General features: G+C 47.2%; 1 protein-coding gene across 1 annotated transcript in view; it reads left to right on the top strand.

Annotated features, from left to right (window-relative positions):
* LOC100355689 (putative tetratricopeptide repeat protein 41) overlaps positions 1 to 20,320 on the top strand; it is a 91,849-nt gene that overhangs the window by 50,871 nt on the left and 20,658 nt on the right. Inside the window, 4 exon segments of the mRNA XM_017342068.3 lie at positions 3,940 to 4,079; positions 12,916 to 13,087; positions 18,377 to 18,524; positions 19,062 to 19,214. Of these exon segments, the coding sequence (XP_017197557.2) occupies positions 3,940 to 4,079; positions 12,916 to 13,087; positions 18,377 to 18,524; positions 19,062 to 19,214 (613 nt within the window).

Genomic DNA, 20,320 nt, shown 5'->3' with positions numbered 1-20,320 from the left:
ATTGTAATTTTCTAAATCTTCTGATTTTCTCCCCCTCCTTTGCCCCAGACCCTCTCAGCCACTGGAAATATCAGTTCCTTGAGACTAGGGACCTTCCTCTCTTGTTGGGTGTGGGGTGTATCCCTCTCTATGCCTCCATCCCATCTTGACCAAATCACCTTTGCTCTCTCTGATGTATGGTCTCCTCCTTTCAGTTTTAGTTTCTTTTTTCTTTTTTTTTTTTTTTTTTTAAGATTTATTTGGTTCACTCCACAGTTGGCCGTAACAGCCAGAGCTGTGCTGATCTGAAGCCAGGAGCTTCTTCCAGGTCTCCCACGTGGGTGCAGGGGCCCAAGGACTTGGGCCATTTTCCACTGCTTTCCCAGGCTATAGCAGAGAGCTGGATGGGAAGTGGAGCAGCTGGGTCCTGAACCGGCGCCCATATAGGATACTGGTGCTTCAGGCCAGGGTGTTAACCTGCTGTGTCACGGCGCCAGCCCTCTCTTTCCAGTTTTCTAAGCTCCGTGCTCTCTCCTGCCCTGAGGCCTTCACACAGCTATCCCCCCTGCCCAGCACTCCCAACATTCCCTCTCCCCATTTTGCCTCAAAGGTTTCTATTCTTTAACTTTTTTTTTTAAAGATTTATTTATTTTACATGAAAGTCACAGTTACAGAGAGAGAGAAAGAGAGAGAGAATCAGGTCTTCCATCTGCTGGTTTACTCCCCAGTTGGCCGCAACAGCCAGAGCTGTACCGATCTGAAGCCAGGAGGCAGGAGCTTCCTCTAGGTCTCCCACATGGGTGCAGGGGCCCAAGGACTTGGACCATCTTCTACTGCTTTCCCAGGCCATAGCAGAGAGCTGGATTGGAAGTGGAGCAGACGGGTCTTGAACCAGTGCCCATATGGGATGCTGGCACTACAGGTGGCAGCTTTACCTGCTATGCCACAGCCCCGGTCCCTTTCTTTAACTCTTAATTCAATGGTCACTTCCAAGGAGGAACCTTCCTCCATTTTACCACTACCACTTTCATGGTTATTTTTATAACTTTAATTTTATATTCACTTATATGATTGTATGCAGATCTGTTTCCCTTGTTATTCTGACAGCACAACAGACAGGCTGGGTCTCATTGGGCTTATCCTTTATCTGTTGTGTCCAGGACAGCTCTGGGTTCATGGTAGATACCTAAGGTTCTCAGTAAATGGCTGTTGGAGAAATGAGTTCACTAAATAAATAATAGATTTCACTGGTTTTAAAGTGCATGCTTTCTCAAAACTTACAGAAATAGAGATGCATCTTGAAATTCATAGCATGTTAAGAGTTGATGAAAAACTATAAATTGTTAATAGTTATATTACAACATTCTCTTTCACTGGAAATCAAAGAAATGCAAATTGAAACGAAAGTGGGTGCTATTTTTCAAGTACAAAATTGGCAATGTTTTTTTTTTAAAATTAATGTTAATTAATTTTAACAGATTCAATATGATTTATAAATACAAATCTAAGAGCAGAGTGATAGTCCCCTCTTTCCTCCCACCCTTCTTCCTTGTGTCTTTTTTTTTTTTTAGTTTTTGAGATAACATATTTTAAATTTACATTAAAGCGAAAAGCCTTAATATTTTACCAAATAAGAAGTTTAACAAATAAGAAGCAAAAAGACCCTAGTTTAGTGGGAATATAGACCATCCGCTGGTTCACTTCCCAGTTGGCCACAATGGCCGGAGCTGTGCTGATCCGAAGCCAGGAGCCAGGTGCTTCTTCCTGGTCTTCCATGTGGGTGCAGGGGCCCAAACACTTGGGCTGTTTTTTTACTGCTTTCCCAGGCCACAGCAGAGAGCTGGATTGGAAGAGGAGTAGCCGGGACTAGAACCGGCACCCATGCAGCCTCAGTGTTTTCACAGTCCTGGCACACAAGCCTCCAACAGTCACAAGCACCCAGCCAACAGTCTATTCTCCCCACCAGACTCAGCAGTCTCAGTTTGGCTCATTGCTGAGCGTGGACATAAGCTGGTGCAGCTATTATATTTGTCCAAAATGGCACCTGCTCTCTGTTAGCTTGTGCCTTTGCAGGATGATCAGGGAGAGGGAAAACGTGCCCTCCCTTGTTCTTTCTCCTCAGTTTGGTGGGTACACTGTCCCCCACGGGGCTCCAAGCCGGATCTCCTCTAGGCTCTTCCTGCAGCTTTTTCGCCAGTGGCTTAGGCTGCTGCAGTCTGGTCTCACCTTTCTCTCCAGCGCTGGCATGGAGGCTCTTGGTTGGTGGGGTCCTAAGTTGTGTGCATCTTCACCCTCCAGTAGGTCTACTGTGTTCCTCCAATTTATGTAGTTTCCTCTGCTCTTTTCTCTCTAACTCTTCCCTCTAATTTTGCATATTTTCTATAATGTACTCAGATCAGTTTTATGACACGAAAAGTTACTTCCTCATCTGTTCTATCTCTTGCTGCGAGGGGAGTGGGAGTTAGGGTTCATGAATGAAGGTTACTTGGAGCATGGGAGATGGATGAATTGAGTGATAGTAAATGCAGTGGTGGACATCACCCACTGCAATCGGAGCTCTTGGCAAGAAACTGAACCAGTGATCCTTTGAACCCTGTCCTGAGCAGAAACTTGTCCCTTCTCTGTTCATCCAGATCCCTCTCATTTGCCTGCTTTGAGTAGCTGCTTCCAGTTCTGAGGCTCCTCTGCCTCGTAGTTCTCCCCCTGGGTTCTCATTCCCACCGTAGGCTCATTTGGACTTTGGACAAATGTCTTGTACTCTAGCTCTGACATTCTTTCTCCGCTGACTCTGTTTCCATTTTTGCTGAAGCTCACAGCACCCTGCTGTGCTGAGGCCTTCAGCCTTGTCTGCCTGCTCAGAGCCTAGAATGCTGCCTGACACACAGTGGATGCTCAGTATTTGCTGTATACATGAATGTGACTTACAGAAAAGTGAGCAACAGGAAATTAGAGTATGCAAGGTTGGACTGGTCTCCAACTTGAGAAAAGGAGTGGGTAAGGAACAAGGAATAAGTTTGTCCCCAACACACTAGAAACAGTAATTTGAAATGTAACAAATGAGTGAATGTAGAAATTTAGGTACTGGGACATATAAGAAGAGAAATTTTGAAAATGATGACTTTGTAGCACTATGGATTTAATTATGTCTTTAAGTTCAAAAATTCTATATTTTCATTTGTGTATAAATTATAAGTACACAATACTCTTTTTAAAAAATATTTATTTATTTATTTATTTATTTGAAAGTCAGAGTTACAAAGAGAGAGAAGGAGAAGCAGAGAGAGAGGGGGGCGGGTCTTCCATCTGATGGTTCACTCCCCAGTTGGCAGCAAAGGCTGGAGCTGTGTTGATCTGAAGCCAGGAGCTTCTTCCAGGTCTCCCATGCAGGTGCAGGGGCCCAAGGAATTGGGCCATCTTCTACTGCTTTCCCAGGCTATAGCAGAGAGCTGGATGGGAAGAGGAGCAGCTGGGACTAGAACCAGCACCCATATGGGAAGCTGGCACTGCAGGTGGCAGCTTTACCCACTACACCATGGTGCTGGCCCCCATACATACTCTTAATTTTGTTCTTTTAATATTTTCTTTCTGTTGAAACTGGCAATTCAAGATAGTTGCAACAGAGGGCAGAATTGTATAAGAAGTAAGAACCTCTTTTTGTTCCTGCCTGAAAAACACCCTGTAATATAAATTATAGCAAAACATGAATTGAGTTATAAAAATTTTTTGACCCTACGGTTTCCCAAATTTATATGTTAAGATTAAAGAATTACAGTTATTTTTCATGTCATAATTTAAAATGCTTGATAGTATATATAAACCTTAATAAAAGCAAAATGCTAATATCTTGAAGACAAAACTGAACTACAGAGAGCATTTTTGACTCCTGTATCAAGAGTAGCAGTGACTTTTTGCTCCTTTCAGAATATTCTCTAGAATCATTTACTATTCTTTCCACTCCAGCGCTGGAGTCCAGGCTTTCTGGGCTTACTGCCGTGGACAGATGTCGCTTGTTGTTCTTTATTGGGAGTCTTTTGAAGATTATGGGAAAGACCAACGAAGCCAAAGAGTTGTTCGTAGATGTTGAGAACATGTTAATGCAGGTAAAGTGAGACGAAGTTCAGATTCTCTGGACCTTATTCCTTTTGTGTCAGTTGTTGTCAGGTATCATTTGGCTTTTTTACTTTGTAGCTTGATGCACAAAGAGACAGATTGGTTTTACTCAGCAATGAGGAAGCTATGTTTTTTTTTTTTTTAATTTATGTATTTGAGAAACAGTGATAGATTAGATAGGTAGGTAGGTAGGTAGGTAGAGAGAGAGAGAGAGAGAGAGACAGACAGACAGAGAGCTCCCACTTGCTGGTTCACTCCCCAGATGCCCTCAGTGGCCAAGGTTGCGTTGGAAGCGGAGAAATAGAACTAGAAACAGTGCTCATATCGGGTGCTGGTATCTCAACAGCTGACTTAACCCAGTGTGACCTATTGCTGGCCTTGGAAGCTGTGTTTTTAACCTATGCCCCAAACTATATTTAATGACAAAAAAGCACTAAATAGATAGAAATCATTACAGAATTAATGAATACACACAACTGTAACTTTGGGAGAAAAAAAAGTTCATAAACAAAAAGGAAAGTACAGTGGTGGATTGAAATGAATTAATAAAAGACTGGTCAAAGCCTTTGTTTCAACTCTCATGAAGATGTTGGGGAAGACTGGTTTATTATCTTGTCCCTATATTGATTCGCTTTTCCTCAAATACGAACTTTTGGTTTTGTTGAATTCAATGAAAGTTTCACTCATAAAATATAACTGTAAGATTGCTTTAAGATAACATTTGTTGCCTTTAAAGAACTGTTTTAATTTTCACTGATTTCAATAGTTTGTGGATTAAAGGAAGTATAACCAAAGACAAAGTTGTTCTTATTTTGAAACAAATTCCTTAAAATTTTTTCTTTTCTTCTAAAGATTTATTTTATTTATTTGAAAGGCAGAGTGACAGAGTGAGAGTGAGAAGCAGTAAGAAAAAGATAGTCCATCTCCTGGCTCACTCCCCAAGTGGCCACAATAGCCAGGGCTGGGTCAGGCCGAGTTATGAGCCTGGAACTCTATCCAGGTGTCCCATATGGGCCACAGGGCTGCAAGCACGTGGGCCGTTCTTTCCCTGCCTTCCCAGGTGCATTAGCAGGGAGCTGGACTGGAAGTGGAAAAACTGGACTGGAATTAGTGTACCAATATGGAATGATGGTGTTGCTGCAGGCAGTGGCTTAACCCGCTATGCCACAGTACTGGCTCTAACCTTCACATTTTCCTAAGATATTACCCCTGCCCTCATCAATACATGTTTATGGAAGGGCTTCTATGTAAAAGGATTCATGATACTCAACATTGCAACTCCCTTTACAACAGAGACAGTGCTTATTTACCAATTTTTACATCTTCCATGAGATATTCTAATCTGGGGGTACTTGATAAACAAATCAACAAATCCATTTGGTCAGCAAATTAAATTCCTTTATGTCCTTAGAAGGTGGTACAGAGTAGTGACTGGGACCTGGAGTGTTTTCAGGCTGACCCAGATTTAAACCCCAGCTCTGTCACTTACTGCTTCTGTGACCTTTGCAGGAATTTTAACCTCTGTTGCCCTACTGAGTTCTCATTTTTAAGGATTCTAATGTCTATCTCATGGGCCATTGCCAGGGTCAAATAAGAAAATGCAAAAATCCCTTACGTGGTATCTGGCACACAGTGAGATCTTAAGTACTAGAAGCAATTTTGTTATTGCTGTCCTTGGGTTATAAAATGCTGAGGCCTAGGTTAGAAATAGTGCATTTAATTTAAGCTCTTTTGACCACTTGTTCATTTTTTAGGGAGTAGAGTGGTTTCCTATTATGACCGTGGAATCTTTCCCTGCCACGATCATTTCCCCCATGAGGTCCACATTTCCTCTGTCTAATGTTTGTCTGGAAAACACAGTTATTTTATTAGGTCCTCATCAGCTGTCTGATTCTAGCCAGTCGCTCAGTCATTCACTCAGGGAGCACTCACTGAAGGCTTTGCCTAGGCTGAGCAGAGTGTGGAGGTTTGATAGCAGGCAGCGAGGTGGCCAGTTCCGTCCCTCATGGAGCTCGCAGTGGCACAGGACTCACTGTCGGTGGAGAAGCACAGACTGAGCTGTGTGGTCTTGAAGGGGTGGGGCTGACTGGGGGAGCACGCCAGCGCTGAGACATCCAGCAAGAATTCCCAGCTTCTGCAGTCTCTTTCTGGAGGCATCAGTCTTGTGATTCAGTTCTCAAAATATTTTTGCAACAGTTCTTTGGGCCTAGCCACCACGGAGACTATTGAAAGAATTTTCTAGGCTCTGAAATTATATAGCTATTTTGGGCAATAACAACTCTTTTGAAATATGTGCCTAACATTTTCAAGTGGGGAAATCTTGTTATACTCTGTCTTATACCATTTTTATAATTTCTTGAGACCAGCTTGTTTTATTTTTTATTTTTTTTTGACAGGCAGAGTGGACAGTGAGAGAGAGAGACAGAGAGAAAGGTCTTCCTTTTGCTGTTGGTTCACCCTCCAATGGCCGCCATGGCCGGCGCACCGCACCTATCCGAAGGCAGGAGCCAGGTGCTTCTCCTGGTCTCCCATGGGGTGCAGGGCCCAAGTTCTTGGGCCATCCTCCACTGCACTCCCTGGCCACAGCAGAGAGCTGGCCTGGAAGAGGGGCAACTGGGACAGAATCCGGCGCCCTGACCAGGACTAGAACCCGGTGTGCCGGCGCCACAGGCGGAGGATTAGCCTACTGAGCCACAGCTCCAGCCAGAGACCAGCTTGTTTTAAAATTGTATGCAGTGGTTTGCAAATTTCATTCCCTAGGGAATACTTGGCAATGCTAGAGACATTTTTGGTTGTCACAACTTGGGGTGAGACTTGCTGTTGGCGTATGGCGGGTAGAGGCCACGGATGCTGCTAGCCATCCTCTAATGCACAGCACGAGGTGCACAGCACAGGGCTCTCGTTCCCCAAACACCAGTGGCACTGGTTTTGAGAAATTCTGACGTAGATGGTCTGTTTGTTCAAAAGGTCTCATTTCTTCCCTGCAGTGTTTCGCAGTAGGTACACCAGACAGCCTGAAAACCCAAGTGCACATTTGTTTCTGCACTGAACACAGGCGCTCCTGCTGAGAAAATGTGCAGAACAGTGTTTTGGAGATTGGCAGGTCTGGGTTGAACTCCCTTGCCCTCCTGCTGATTAGTCACATAAACCCGAGCCATTTATTTAGCCAAATCGAACCTTGGTTTTCCCATGTAATAGAGGAGTAATGAGCTCTACTTCCTAGGGTGGCTGTGAATATGCAGTGAAGTCACACTTGGCAAGAGCTTAGTTTCATCAGTGCTCCAGAGGTGGTGGCTACATAGACCTGAGAGCCAGTGTGAAGTTGGGTTGTGACTTGCAGTCGCTGTGAATGTCCACACGTATTACTCAGTGCCACAGAGGGTCTCTGTCCTCAAGGAGTGAGTAATCTGGAATAGGAGGAGGGGAACAGAAGCTGACAATATGGGGCCACATTTACATGCTGACTGGTGTTACTGGCAATGTGGACAGAGGATCCAAGAGGTGGACTGGCGCTGGGTTAGACGTCTGTCAGACTCCCTGGGGGAGGCGCTCTGCCTCTGTCTCAGACTGATGGGAAGCATGGCTGTGAAATGGGGAAGAATCAACGAGACCCCAAGAATCTGAGCCTGGTTGACAGAGTGGGGAAAGCCAAAGAGTAAGGTGGGTTTGGGATGGAAGATGGTGGGTTTTAGAAATTTTGAGTTTCAGCTCAAGAAAAATATTCAAGTGGAGTGTTCAGCCAACTGAGGGAAATCTAAGGTTGGTGATCGAGAGCGAGACCAGAAAGGTGTCTGCACACCTGGGAATGCTGAACCAGTGGCAGGAGACAAGAAGAGCTCGTGAAGGAGGGAAAGGTTGGAAGAGAAGCAGGCTGAAGTTTCCCCCAAATCAAGGAGTGAGTGGCCAACGGCACCCAGTGCTGGACAGTGAGGCCTGGAGAAGGCCCTAAGTGAGTGAGTGGGGCAAGGGTATGTGGGAGAAGCCGGAGTACAGGGCTTTCAGAGGTGGGTGTGTGATCAGGAAAGGGAGAAGATGCACGCACTGAGACAGATTTGAGAAGTTTGACAGTAAAAAGAAGAAGAAAAGCCAGGAGAGCATTGGGTGGGGGTCAAATTTGGCCCAGGATATGTGCGTTTGTGTGGAGCTGGAGCTGGAGTTGACTCTAGGACAGGGGCAGGCTGGACATTCCTGCAGAGATTCTGAGGACGCAGGAGGGCCGGATATACAGCTCAGGGCCAGGAGTGAGTCCTTGGGAAGGGGCTTGGGCACCCCTTCCTCTGCCAATGGCATGATGGAGATTAGTGGAAACACTGATCACTTGAAATGTAAAAGAGGGTGAATTAGATGTAGCTGAGATGGTTGGTCATTTCTCTGTCTCTGTTCCCCTTTTGTTGTTGTAAGTTGTATGCCCCTCCTCTGAATTTTAGCCTAGCAGATGGCTGTATGGAAAGAAGGGGGCATTTCCCACATTTCCATAGATATGAATTTATGCCCAAGTTTTTTTTTTTTTTTTTTTTTTTTTTTTTTTTTGACAGGCAGAGTGGATAGTGAGAGAGAGAGACAGAGAGAAAGGTCTTCCTTTGCCGTTGGTTCACCCTCCAATGGCCGCCGTGGTTGGCGCACTGCGGCCAGCGCACCACGCTGATCCGATGGCAGGAGCCAGGTACTTCTCCTGGTCTCCCATGGGGTGCAGGCCCAAGTACTTGGGCCATCCTCCACTGCACTCCCGGGCCACAGCAGAGAGCTGGCCTGGAAGAGGGGCAACCGGGACAGAATCCGGCTCCCCGACCGGGACTAGAACCCGGTGTGCTGGCGCCGCAAGGCGGAGGATTAGCCTAGTGAGCCGCAGCGCCGTATGCCCAAGTTTTGGCTGATATGTTATAAATGGGAGTGACTGGAAGTTTTTGTGAACTGAAGGGTATGCCCTCTTCTCCCCGTCTTAGCCCTGTTTGCTATCACAAAACCCCCATAGGCTTGGTGCCCTAACCGTCAGACATTGATTTCTCACAGTGCTGACGGCTGGGGAGGCCAAGATCAAGGCACCAGCAGATTTGGAGTCCGTTGAGGGTCTGTGACCTGCTTCACAGACTCCATCCTCTTGCTGTGTCCTTGCGTGGAGGAAGGGAGTGAGAGAACTCTCAGGGCTCCCTGGTGTAAGGGCACTGATTCCACTCATGAGGGCTTCATGTTCACCACCTTATCACCTCCCAAAGGCTCCACTTCCTAATGGCATTACATTGGGGGTTAGAATTTTGAAATACAAAGTTTGGGGGCCTCATTCAGACCATAATATCTTTCTTCCTTACTGCTGGCTAAATTGTGAATATAATGGCTGGAGAGGGAACAGTCATTTTAAGCCAAGAGGTATCCTTGAGAGTGAAGTTCAAGCAGTGAGATCAAAGGGGCCCGGGTCTCTGCATTGTGGAAAGTCTGCAGCCCTGCACCGCTCAGCTTCCTGACTTTCACATGGGAGAAATGAAGCCACTATTGATGTGAGGTTTCTGTTATTTGCAGCCAATCCTGATCCTAACCAATATTTGAGAGCAATCTTTCAGGGTATATTTGAGCTCAATGAAAGCAGAATGGAGGCCAACTTTGGAGTGGAGGATTGGGCCTAGGAGCAGCAGGGATAGGATCTACAATTATTCTGAGAGTGGGCAATTTTTTTAAAAAATTATTTATTTATTTGAAAGTCATAGTTACACAGAGAGAGGAGAGGGAGAGAGAGAAAGAGAAAGAGAAAGGGGTCTTCCATCCAATGGTTCACTCCCCAGTTGGCTGCAATGGCCAGAGCTGTGCCGAGCCAAAGCCAGGAGCCAGGAGCTTCTTCTTGGTCTCCCATGCCACACAGGTGCAGGGGCACAAGGACTTGGGCCATCCTGTACTGTTTTCCCAGGCCATAGCAGAGAGCTGTATCAGAAGTAGAGCAGCTGGATCTTAAACCAGCGCCCATATGTGATGCCAGTGCTTTAGGCCAGGGTATTAACCTGCTGTGCCACAGCACCAGCCCCCTAGATTTTAAAGATTCATGTGAGGGATCCCTGGCAGAATCACTACCTAGGCCCGGGAATGCTGTGCTACACTTGGCTGCCTCCAAGGTCAAGGACATAATTATCTTGGTGCAGATGGAACCTGTTTGCAGGGCACCTATTTGAAAGCTCTGGATCAAGCTCTGAAGGATCCTTTGCCATGGAAGGGCATTTTTTTTTTTTTTATTTTTTTTTATTTATTTATTTTTTTTGACAGGCAGAGTGGACAGTGAGAGAGAGAGACAGAGAGAAGGGTCTTCCTTTGCCGTTGGTTCACCCTCCAACGGCCGCCGCGGCCAGCGCGCTGCGGCCGGCGCACCGCGCTGATCCGATGGCAGGAGCCAGGAGCCAGGTGCTTTTCCTGGTCTCCCATGGGGTGCAGGGCCCAAGCACCTGGGCCATCCTCCACTGCACTCCCTGGCCACAGCAGAGGGCTGGCCTGGAAGAGGGGCAACCGGGACAGAATCCGGCGCCCCGACCGGGACTAGAACCCGGTGTGCCGGCGCCGCTAGGCGGAGGATTAGCCTAGTGAGCCGCGGCGCCGGCCATGGAAGGGCATTTTAAGTAGGTGCAGGAGAGTAGGAAGACTCAAAGTCTTGACGTTCACAGCAGGGAGCCAGGCTTAGTCCTTCCCCAGGCCAACACTGTGGTACAGCATAAAGTATTACATAGCTAATTATGATGATGATGTAGTCCACTGAGAGAGCCTGTTAGTTGCCAAACACATTCACATTGTTCTTGTTGATGAGTTTTCTGAAATGAGATATTAACACTGGGATAACTCATTACCAACTTATTTTTTGTGGGGGCACTTTAAAAACTAACAGAAATCAATATGTTCCTATGCCTGATAAATTTTTTTTTAAAGATTATTTAGTTTAAAGGCAGAGTTACAGAGAGAGAGAGAGAGAGAGAGAGAGACAGAGACAGAGACAGAGGTAGAGACAGAGATCTTTCATCCATTGGTTTCTTCCTCAAATGGCTGCAATGGCCAGAACTGAGTCAATCTGAAGCCAGGAGCCAGGAGCTTCATTTGGGTTTCCCATGTGGGTGCAGGGGCCCAAGTTCTTGGGCCATGCTCTGCTGATTTCCCAGTCATGTTATCAGGGAGCTGGATCAGAAGTGGAGCAGCTGGGACTTGAACCAGCACCCGTATTGGATGTCGCCTTTTCAAGTGGCGGTTTTTCCCTCTACGCCACAGCACCAGCCCCTGAAAAGGTGTTTTTTTTTTTTTTTTTTTTTTTTTGTTTTTTGTTTTTTTTTTTTTTACAGGCAGAGTTAGAGAGAGAGAGAGAGAGAGAGAGATCATCCTTCTGTTGGTTCACCCCCTAAATGGCCGCCATGGCCAGTGTGCTGATCCAAAGCCAGGAGCCAGGTGCTTCCTCCTGGTCTCCCATGCGGGTGTAGGGCCCAAGGACTTGGGCCATCCTCCACTGCCCTCCTGGGCCACAGCAGAGGGCTGGACTGGAAGAGGAGCAACTGGGACAGAACCGGTGCCCCAACCAGGACTAGAACCCGGAGTGCCGGCACTGCAGGTGGAGGATTAGCCTAGTGAGCCGTGGAGCCAGCCCCTGAAAAGTTTTCTTTTTTTTTAATTTTTTTGACAGGCAGAGTGGATAGTGAGAGAGAGAGAGAGAGAGAGAGAGAGAGAGAGGTCTTCCTATGCCATTGGTTCACCCTCCAATGGCCGCCATGGCCGGCGCGTTGCGGCCGGCACACCGCGCTGATCCGATGGCAGGAGCCAAGTACTTATCCTGGCCTCCCATGGGGTGCAGGGCCCAACCCAAGAACTTGGGCCATCCTCCACTGCACTCCCTAGCCACAGCAGAGAGCTGGCCTGGAAGAGGGGCAACCGGGACAGAATCCGGCGCCCCGACCGGGACTAGAACCTGGTGTGCCAGTGCCGCAAGGTGGAGGATTAGCCTAGTGAGCCGCGGTGCCGGCTTTGAAAAGGTTTTGATAGAGTGATTACAATTAACAAAGTTTAAGGATTCCTGAAAGAAATACACTCAACCAGTAGATGAATTTAAATTCATATTTATTTATTTATTTATTTTTAAAGATTTACTAATTTGAGAAGTAGAGCTACACACACACACACACACACACACACACACACACACAGGTCTTCCATCCACTGGTCCACTCTCCAAATGGTTGCAAAAGCTGGAGCTGGGCCAATCTGAAGCCAGGAGCCAGGAGCTAGGACTTTCATCCAGATCTCCCACAGGGTACAGGGGCTCAAACATTTGGGCCATCTTCCACTGCTCTCCCAGGCCATTAGCAGGGAGCTGGATTGGAAGTGGAACAACTGGGACTTGAACTGGTGCACATATGGGGATGCTGGTGCTGCAGGCAGAGGCTCAACCTACTACACCACAGCCCGGTCCCTTAAATTCATAGCTAAGCAATAGTGTGTCAGACATAAAGGTAGCAGCACTCTGGTCACATTTGAATCCCAGTAGCATTTCCAGTTGTTCTTTTGAATTCTGCATAAGGCTCCTCTTGGAATCATTACCATGCATAAAATATGGTCGTTATTCTTCGAAAATTTTTGTTATTAAGTTGTGAAAACAATTTCCAAATTGTGTTTTTAGTTTGCAACGTCTCCCAATAAATATTTCACCATAACTGTTATTTTATAAACATGTATAGTTCCCTGAGAAACGATGTAACGCATACCATCTTTTCCAAGTTCATTACGAAATGAGCCTTTCTTGGGGGGGAGGTGTCTGGCGGCTGTACCCTTTCCAGATCCGTGTTCCCTCAGCAGCGATTCCCTTTCTACTTTGTACAGAGCCGGTCCACGAAAGAGATGCTTGTCAAAGTACAGAACGCGGCCGGAGAACTGTATCTTGAAATTGGCATGACTCAGGAGAGCTGCCAGTATTTCCAAAAAGCATGGTCAAACCTGCTGTGTTTTTCACTCAGTGACTTGAGAAACAGCCAGGACTTGATGAAGCAGAAAGGTACAGCAGAACCATGCAGAGGGAGCAATAACTTCTTGTGTTTCACAGAGTCCGACTCCTCCCGCAAGAAGGTGGAAATAGACGCCTGTGCATTGCTTGCTTGCTGTGTCAGGGCAGGAGGCTGGTGGGCGTGTGAGGATTGAACACAAAGTGCTCCTTGTTCTGACAGCTGCTCCTGAGAAGGTGGGGGGTGTGAGGGTGTGACTTCAGGGTCAGCCCAGCAGATTTGGGTCTGGCTTGTGCAAGCAGCCAAATCTACTGGCAGAGTCAGTGGGGCTGGCTGAGTTAAGGACCTCAGTTAGGTATCTGGGGATTGTCTAGCTGAGGTGATGGGGGTGGCTGGGCCATGTGTTCTTCATCCTCCGGGAGCGTGGCCTGGACCTGTGCACTTGACAAGTCATAGGCTTCCAGGAGGGTGAGCAGAAGCCTGGGCCTGGGCTCAGAACTGGTCCATGCCTGCTTCTGCAGCATTTGACAGTCAGCAGGCTTCATTCGCCTCTGATGGGAGGAGATGCAGAGTCGCAATGCATGGTGGCAGTAGGTGCAGGCTTGTGTAGGAGGTGCAGCTGTTTTTGCAGTCTGCTAACACTTCTAGAGGATCAAAGGTTACCTTGGGCAAGCTGTTCACTCCGAGGTTCTCATCTGCCAATTCCTTTTCATAGTAATATTGATTATTTGTTGAGCTCTTATACTCATAATTCCTTACGTCCTGAACTATGCCTCATGTGGCGTGCATTGTAACTCCCCTTTTACACATGGGGAACCTGAAGGTCAGAGAGATTAAATAAAGTACTTTCGACTTTGGCACTTAGTATATGTGGTGCTATGGAGTCCATACTAGGCCTCACGCAGAATATCTTCTAGACATTTACGAAGCTTTGATTCTCAATATGTGGAGCCTAACTTCAAATTGCCCTAGTGCAAGGGGAAACCAGGGTGGAACCAGGGACACTTTATGTATAAGCAGGGCCTGGTCCTCCAGGGCAGCTGGGCAGTCCACAGTGTAGAATTCCAAGGGGACAGGTGGACCCAGCTTGATCTACACGGGGAGGTCAAATCAATAGGCTGTGGTGGGGCTATCTTGGCTAAATGGGATACTAGGAGGCATCAGTGTCATGAGTGGAAGCATTGATAGAATCACACCATAGTTGCAGTGTGATAGGGACTTGGGGCCAGGGTAAGCAGATACAGAAGGTGGAGGAGGATTCCAGCTGGACCAGAGGTCACACATGTAAGAAATATTTCTTGAGCACCTGCTGTGCCCCAGGAGCTGCACTGAGTCTAGAACAGCGATCAAGACAGAAACACCAACTCTGCTTTCTAAGGAGGTGACACACAGAACACAAGTGAGCCAAACTATGAAATGATTTCAGGTGCACATGAGAGATAGGTGGAGCTAGAGTATACATGCGTGTGTGTGTGGATCTGTTTGTGGATGGCAGAAGGCATGCTGGGGACAGTGCTGGGAGCAGCATGTGTAGAACCCTGACGTGGAGCAGTGCTGGGTCTGCCCCAAGAATGGAAGGAAGCCTCTGTGAGCAAATAGCTGGAGGTGGCTGGGCCCAGACTATGCAGAGTTTGGGTCTTGAGCCTTGGGCACACACTGGGATTTTTATTCCAAGTGGGAGGGGAAGCCATTGCAGGGAGTCAGGGTAGGAATGACATTATCTAAATTCTATCTTGAGATCACTTTTGCTGCTCTGTCTAGAATGGATTCATGGTGGGATGTAGGGAGACCAGTTATGTGGCTGTCCTGCTCTGATGTCCAAGTGCAAGCACAGGACCGCAGATGGGAGGCATGGAAGAGTGTGGTGCTCACTGGGCAGGGAATTAGGCACAAATGATGATGCTAAGAGTGCTGCTTGATGATGGAATGGAATTCCGTTATAACTAAGTCTGAATTGCATAGCACAGGGAGTTAAGCCTGCTTTTCTGGGCTGCTGGCAATGCTCTGGTAACACCTTCTCAGAACATTACTGCACAAACCAATGTAGAACACACGAGAGGGCTTAGCAATAGAAGCTTGTTTCCTACGGTTCTGGGACTGGAAGTGTGGGGAGCAACCCGGACTGGACTAAGTTACTGGAATTAAGACTTATTCTATGCATCTGCTCTCCCACAATATGGCGCTGGGAGAGGAGAAAACAGCTTCTACGCAGCTGTCTCTTGCCAACTTGAGTGCTGACCTCCAGGAGCTATTCCTGCTCCTGATTGGAGGAGAGCAGCGTACTCGGCGTGTGGGCAGCCGAGTTGGGATTGGCGGAGGAGGACTATAAAGGAGGAGAGAGATGGCATGCACCAGGAACATCTAAGGGGAACACCTGAGGGAACACCTGTGCAGCCCCCGAGAAAGCTGGCCGGCGGTGTGCCGCTCCCCCGCGGAAGTGGGGAATGTGGCAGGGGGAACTGCCCTTCCACGGAGGTGGAAGGGACAGTAGCCAACCCGGGAAGCACCAGCAGCAAACCCGGGGAGGGCTGAGCAGACGAAAGAACAGCGCAGGGTCCTGTGTCATTCCTCTGCGAAGACGGGGAGTGACATAATGGTGCCGTGACTCGGATAGGAAACCTAGGAGGGAAGAAACGGGAAGAAGTGGAAAATATCGGAGAGAGAGACTAGCAAACAGCCTAGGGAAAAGCCGGACAAAAAAGGTGCCGGAAGAAGCTATTGAAAGCCTAGGCATAGACTCAGATATGGACTACGGGGGGAAGCTGGGAGAAATCTCTAAGGTCGAAAGCGAAAGTGAAAGCTAGAACAAACGGACTCGGATACGGACTGTGGGGAGAAGCCAGGAGAAATGAGGGAGGAATATTGTTGGAAGAAAACTTAGGGAAATATACCGGGTAGAGAAAAATGTTAGGGAAATTGAAGCCGCGGGGGCAGGCTGAGGCGGAGACGAAAGCTACTTTGGGATTCGTCGAGTTAGCCTGGGAATAAGGGGCGAAAAGTTAAAACCAGAAGCGGAAACGTAAGCCAGGTTGGAATCCGTCAGATTAGCCCGGGGAGCAAAGGACGGGAAGCCAAATCGTGGGGCGGAAACGTGAGCTGGGTTGAATTCGCCAGGTTAGCCCGGGAAACTTGGATTGAATGCTAGTGGCGGAAACGTGAGCTGGGGCTGTGTGACTCGCTGAGGCTGCCGCGCGCAGAGAGAGCGTGCGGGGCACAAGTAGATAGGGAACGCTGGGCTGGTGTGAGGCCGTGGTGCGGGCGCGAAGCTGGGAAGCCGCGCAGATGAGAGAAGCTGGCTGAAGCGGCTCAGAGCCGAGAAGCCGCTGAGAAGCAGCCTCGGGGCGGGTGCCGGGAAGCCGCAGGGATAAGAGAAACAGAAGTTTTAGAAGTAAAATGAGAGAAATAGGAATGCTGGTAGATAGAAGTAAAATAGGAGAAATAGGAATGCCCGGAGATAGAGAAATAGAGAAAGGCCTCCCCACAACACAGCAATGAGAGAGCTTGGATTCGGTCTGCCTGATTAGGGAGGTGGTGAGCACCTGCGGGCGGCTAGCAGCTTATGCGCCGCAGGTCACCGAAGACAGGCACGAATTAACAGCAATAAGTCTCCCCACAATACGGCAATGAGAAGGCTTGGATTCGGTTTGCCTGATAGAGCTTGTAAGCACCTGCAGGCAGTTCTAGCAGAGCAGAGCATGCGCTGCAGGGCACTGAACACAGGCACGCATCAGCGCCTAAAAACCTCCTCACAACATGGCGAAGAGAGGACCCGGATTCGGTTTGCCTGATTGATAGGACTTGTAAGCACCTGTGGGCAACTCTAGCAAGCAGAGCAGAGTGTGTGCCGCGGGACACCGAAGACAGGCGTGTATCAACAACAAAAAATAAAAAGAAAGGGGGATCTGTGGGGAGCAACCCGGACTGGACTAAGTTACTGGAATTAAGACTTATTCTATGCATCTGCTCTCCCACAATATGGCGCTGGGAGAGGAGAAAACAGCTTCTATGCAGCTGTCTCTTGCCAACTTGAGTGCTGACCTCCAGGAGCTGATCCTGTTCCTGATTGGAGGAGAGCAGCGTACTCGGCGTGTGGGCAGCCGAGTTGGGATTGGCAGAGGAGGACTATAAAGGAGGAGAGAGATGGCATGCACCAGGAACATCTAAGGGGAACATCTGAGGGAACACCTGAGGGAACACCTGTGCAGCCCCCGAGAAAGCTGGCCGGCGGTGTGCCGCTCCCCCGCGGAAGTGGGGAATGTGGCAGGGGGAACCGCCCTTCCACGGAGGTGGAAGGGTCGGTAGTCAACCCGGGAAGAACCAGCAGCAAACCCGGGGAGGGGAGCAGACGAAAGAACAGCGCAGGGTCCTGTGTCGTTCCTCTGCAAAGACGGGGAGCGACAGGAAGTGAGGGGTCAAGGGGTCAGTAGGGTTGGTTTCTCCTGAGATTTCTCCATGGCTTCCGGACGGTGCCTTCCTTCTGTGTCCTCTGTGGCCTTCCCTGGCTGTTTGTGTGTGCATACTCATGTCCATAGTCCCAGTTTCCTTTGCTTATAAGGACCACATCCTGTATCAGAGTGCCTGGTTTGAGTCTGGCCTACTCTGCTTTCGATCCAGCTTCCTGTAATACACCCTGGGAGGCAGCAGGTGTGTGTCTCTGCCACCCACATGGGAGACCTGGATGGAGTTCCAGGCTCCTGGCTGTGGCCTGGCCCAGCACCAGCTGTAATGGACATGTGGGGAGTGAGCCAGCAGATACAATCTCTCTCTCTCTCTCTCTCTCTCTCTCTCTCTCGTGCTCTCTCTCTCTCTCATTTACTTCCAAATAAATTAAAAAAAAAAAAAACAAATAAAGGAGTAGCATTGCCAAGCCTTTGTAGAGGTTGCATTCCCAAGGCTGGGTGGGTCCAGGTCCAGCTCATTTTGTAGTAACTGGGTTTGTGGGCTGTGTATTTGTGTGGTGCTTGTCGTAAGATTGTATAGTTTTGCTGTATCTTATTGTAGAACTGTGCTGGCGATCTTCTGTAGGACTCGGTTACCAAGGCGATGAATGGCTTCACTATATCTATATGCCCACTCTATTTCTGACCTATTTGTTGGCAAAACAGACGCAGAATTTGTTTTTAAGGTATGAATTTGGCTCCTGGACCCTCTAACTGCTCTGCATTCACAAAAGCATGGTATGAAAAGCAGTGTAGGTCAAGAGTTGATTTTATTAAGAGAAACACCTGGCTATTGGCAGTGATGAAATTATGTGAAATGCTATGCCTATTGATATCTTAACTCTTTTGTGGGGAAAAAATCCTCTAAGCATCACATTCTTTGCCAAAATTTATTCCCTGCAGTCAAAGTGCTGAGTAACCTGGCCAAGACAGCGTCTGAGGAGTACTTAAAGGAAAATCATGTTTTGGAATATGCTACGGAAGTTTCCAAATTCCTGAGTAACAATCCCTGTGATCAAGCTACTATGAAATACACGGAAGGTGTTCTCATGTAAACCTGGTTTCTAAAATTGTTATGTTTTCCATACTAGAGCTTCCTCTTATGATCAGTGTGCTTAACCCACACCTGCTAATCCATTTCCCATCTAGGTGACCTTTAGCATTTCCATCCTTTAGCTTAGTGGTTCTTAACCAGGGGCAATTTGAGGCCTGCCCCTTCACCTAGGGGACTTGCGGCAGTGTCTGGAGACATTGTTGATAGTCATAACTAGGGGGATCGCTGTTGACAGCTGGTCGTTAGATGCCAGGATTTTGCTAAGCATTATACAATGTCCAGGGAATCCCCTACAACGAAGAACCATGTGGCCCAGAGGCCAGTGTACTGAGGTTGGAAATAGTGCCACAGTTTCTTTACAAACATGTATATACTATGTTCTGGCATTTCTGCTATTATCAACTATTCTTTTTATTTCTCCAGTACAAGTTACCGCACAAAATAAAGGCTATTTAAGAGAATTATTTTTGGTAGCACAGTGAATGTAGCCAGCATGTGTCATGCCAGCAAATAACACACGTGTTTTATTTCCAGTTTGGTTGCCGGAAATACTTCTTTTGCAAGAGTGAAACTTCAAGAGTGCTTAAATATCAGGAGAAGTTTGTTTGGTGAGAAAAGCATGCGAGTTGCAGAAATTATGGAATTTTTAGCAGATTTACTGTTTTTTTCACAAAGTGATAGTGAAAAGTAAGTTTTTATGAGATGTGTCAAGAAATGTGTTATCCCCCTCACCCAAAAAAAGAGACCGCAGCGGCAGGAGGCCTGAGATTACCCACTAGGGGCGTCTCACTTCTTTGGCTCCAGCCTTGCTCAGAAGCTTGGGAGTTTGACTTGCCTGAGAGTCAAGTCCCGCTCTGTTTGTCAGGGAACTGAGCGTAATGTATTCAAAGGAAGTCTTAGGCCCACGAGAAGCACAGAGGTTTGGCAGTAGGGAAAGGGCAAAGAAGTGTGATGCTATCATTGTTTTCTTTCTTTAATTTTTAATTAGTTTTAACAGATTCAATGTGTTTTGTAGGTGCACTTCTAAGAACACAGTAATAGCCCCTTCCTTTCTCACTCCACTCTCTCCCGTCCACCCTCCTTCCTTCTCCCTTTCTTTTTTTGTTATTTTTGTGACAGTAGAAAGGCTTACTACTTCACTGAGTAAGTCTAATAAGTTAAAAGCAAAAAGACCCTGTTTACTGGGAATATGGACAATGGTTATAAACAAAAAATGACCATTTCACCCATGTACAGTAAATTTTAGACTAATGACATCATTAAAACTACAGTAGTGTAACGTTCCTAACCATTGGTTTCACAAAGGTATATAACAAAGTTTTACACAACTATATTTGCAGCAATACGGACAGACACAGATGTGTCTTTCTTTGCTCCTTTTTGTTTGTTTTTTAAACTTTAGCTTCCTTTATTTCATTCAACATGATTCCTCCTGTACTGTCCATTTTGTTGCAAATGGTAGAATTCCATTCTTTCTTATAGCTGAATAATATTCCATTGTGTATATATGCCACATTTTCTTTATCCATTCATCCTGTGATGGACACCGTGGTTGAGTCCAGTTTTGGCTATTGTGAACAGTGCTGCTATAAACATGGTGGTGCAGGTGTCTCTTTGATATACTGTGTTCAAGTCTTTTGGGTTTATACCCAATAGTGGGACTGCTGGATCAAATGGCAAGTCTATTGTTAACTTTTTAAGAAATCTCCACACTGTTTTCCACAGTGCTGCACTAATTTACATTCCCACCAGCAGTGTATAAGTGTTCCCCTTTGTCCACATCCTCACCAGCA

This window comes from Oryctolagus cuniculus, chromosome 11 (assembly GCF_964237555.1).
Source record: "Oryctolagus cuniculus chromosome 11, mOryCun1.1, whole genome shotgun sequence".
Lineage (NCBI taxonomy): Eukaryota > Metazoa > Chordata > Mammalia > Lagomorpha > Leporidae > Oryctolagus > Oryctolagus cuniculus.
The sequence above is the reverse complement of the archived record's forward strand: the minus strand, read 5'-3'. Positions and strand labels throughout refer to the sequence as shown.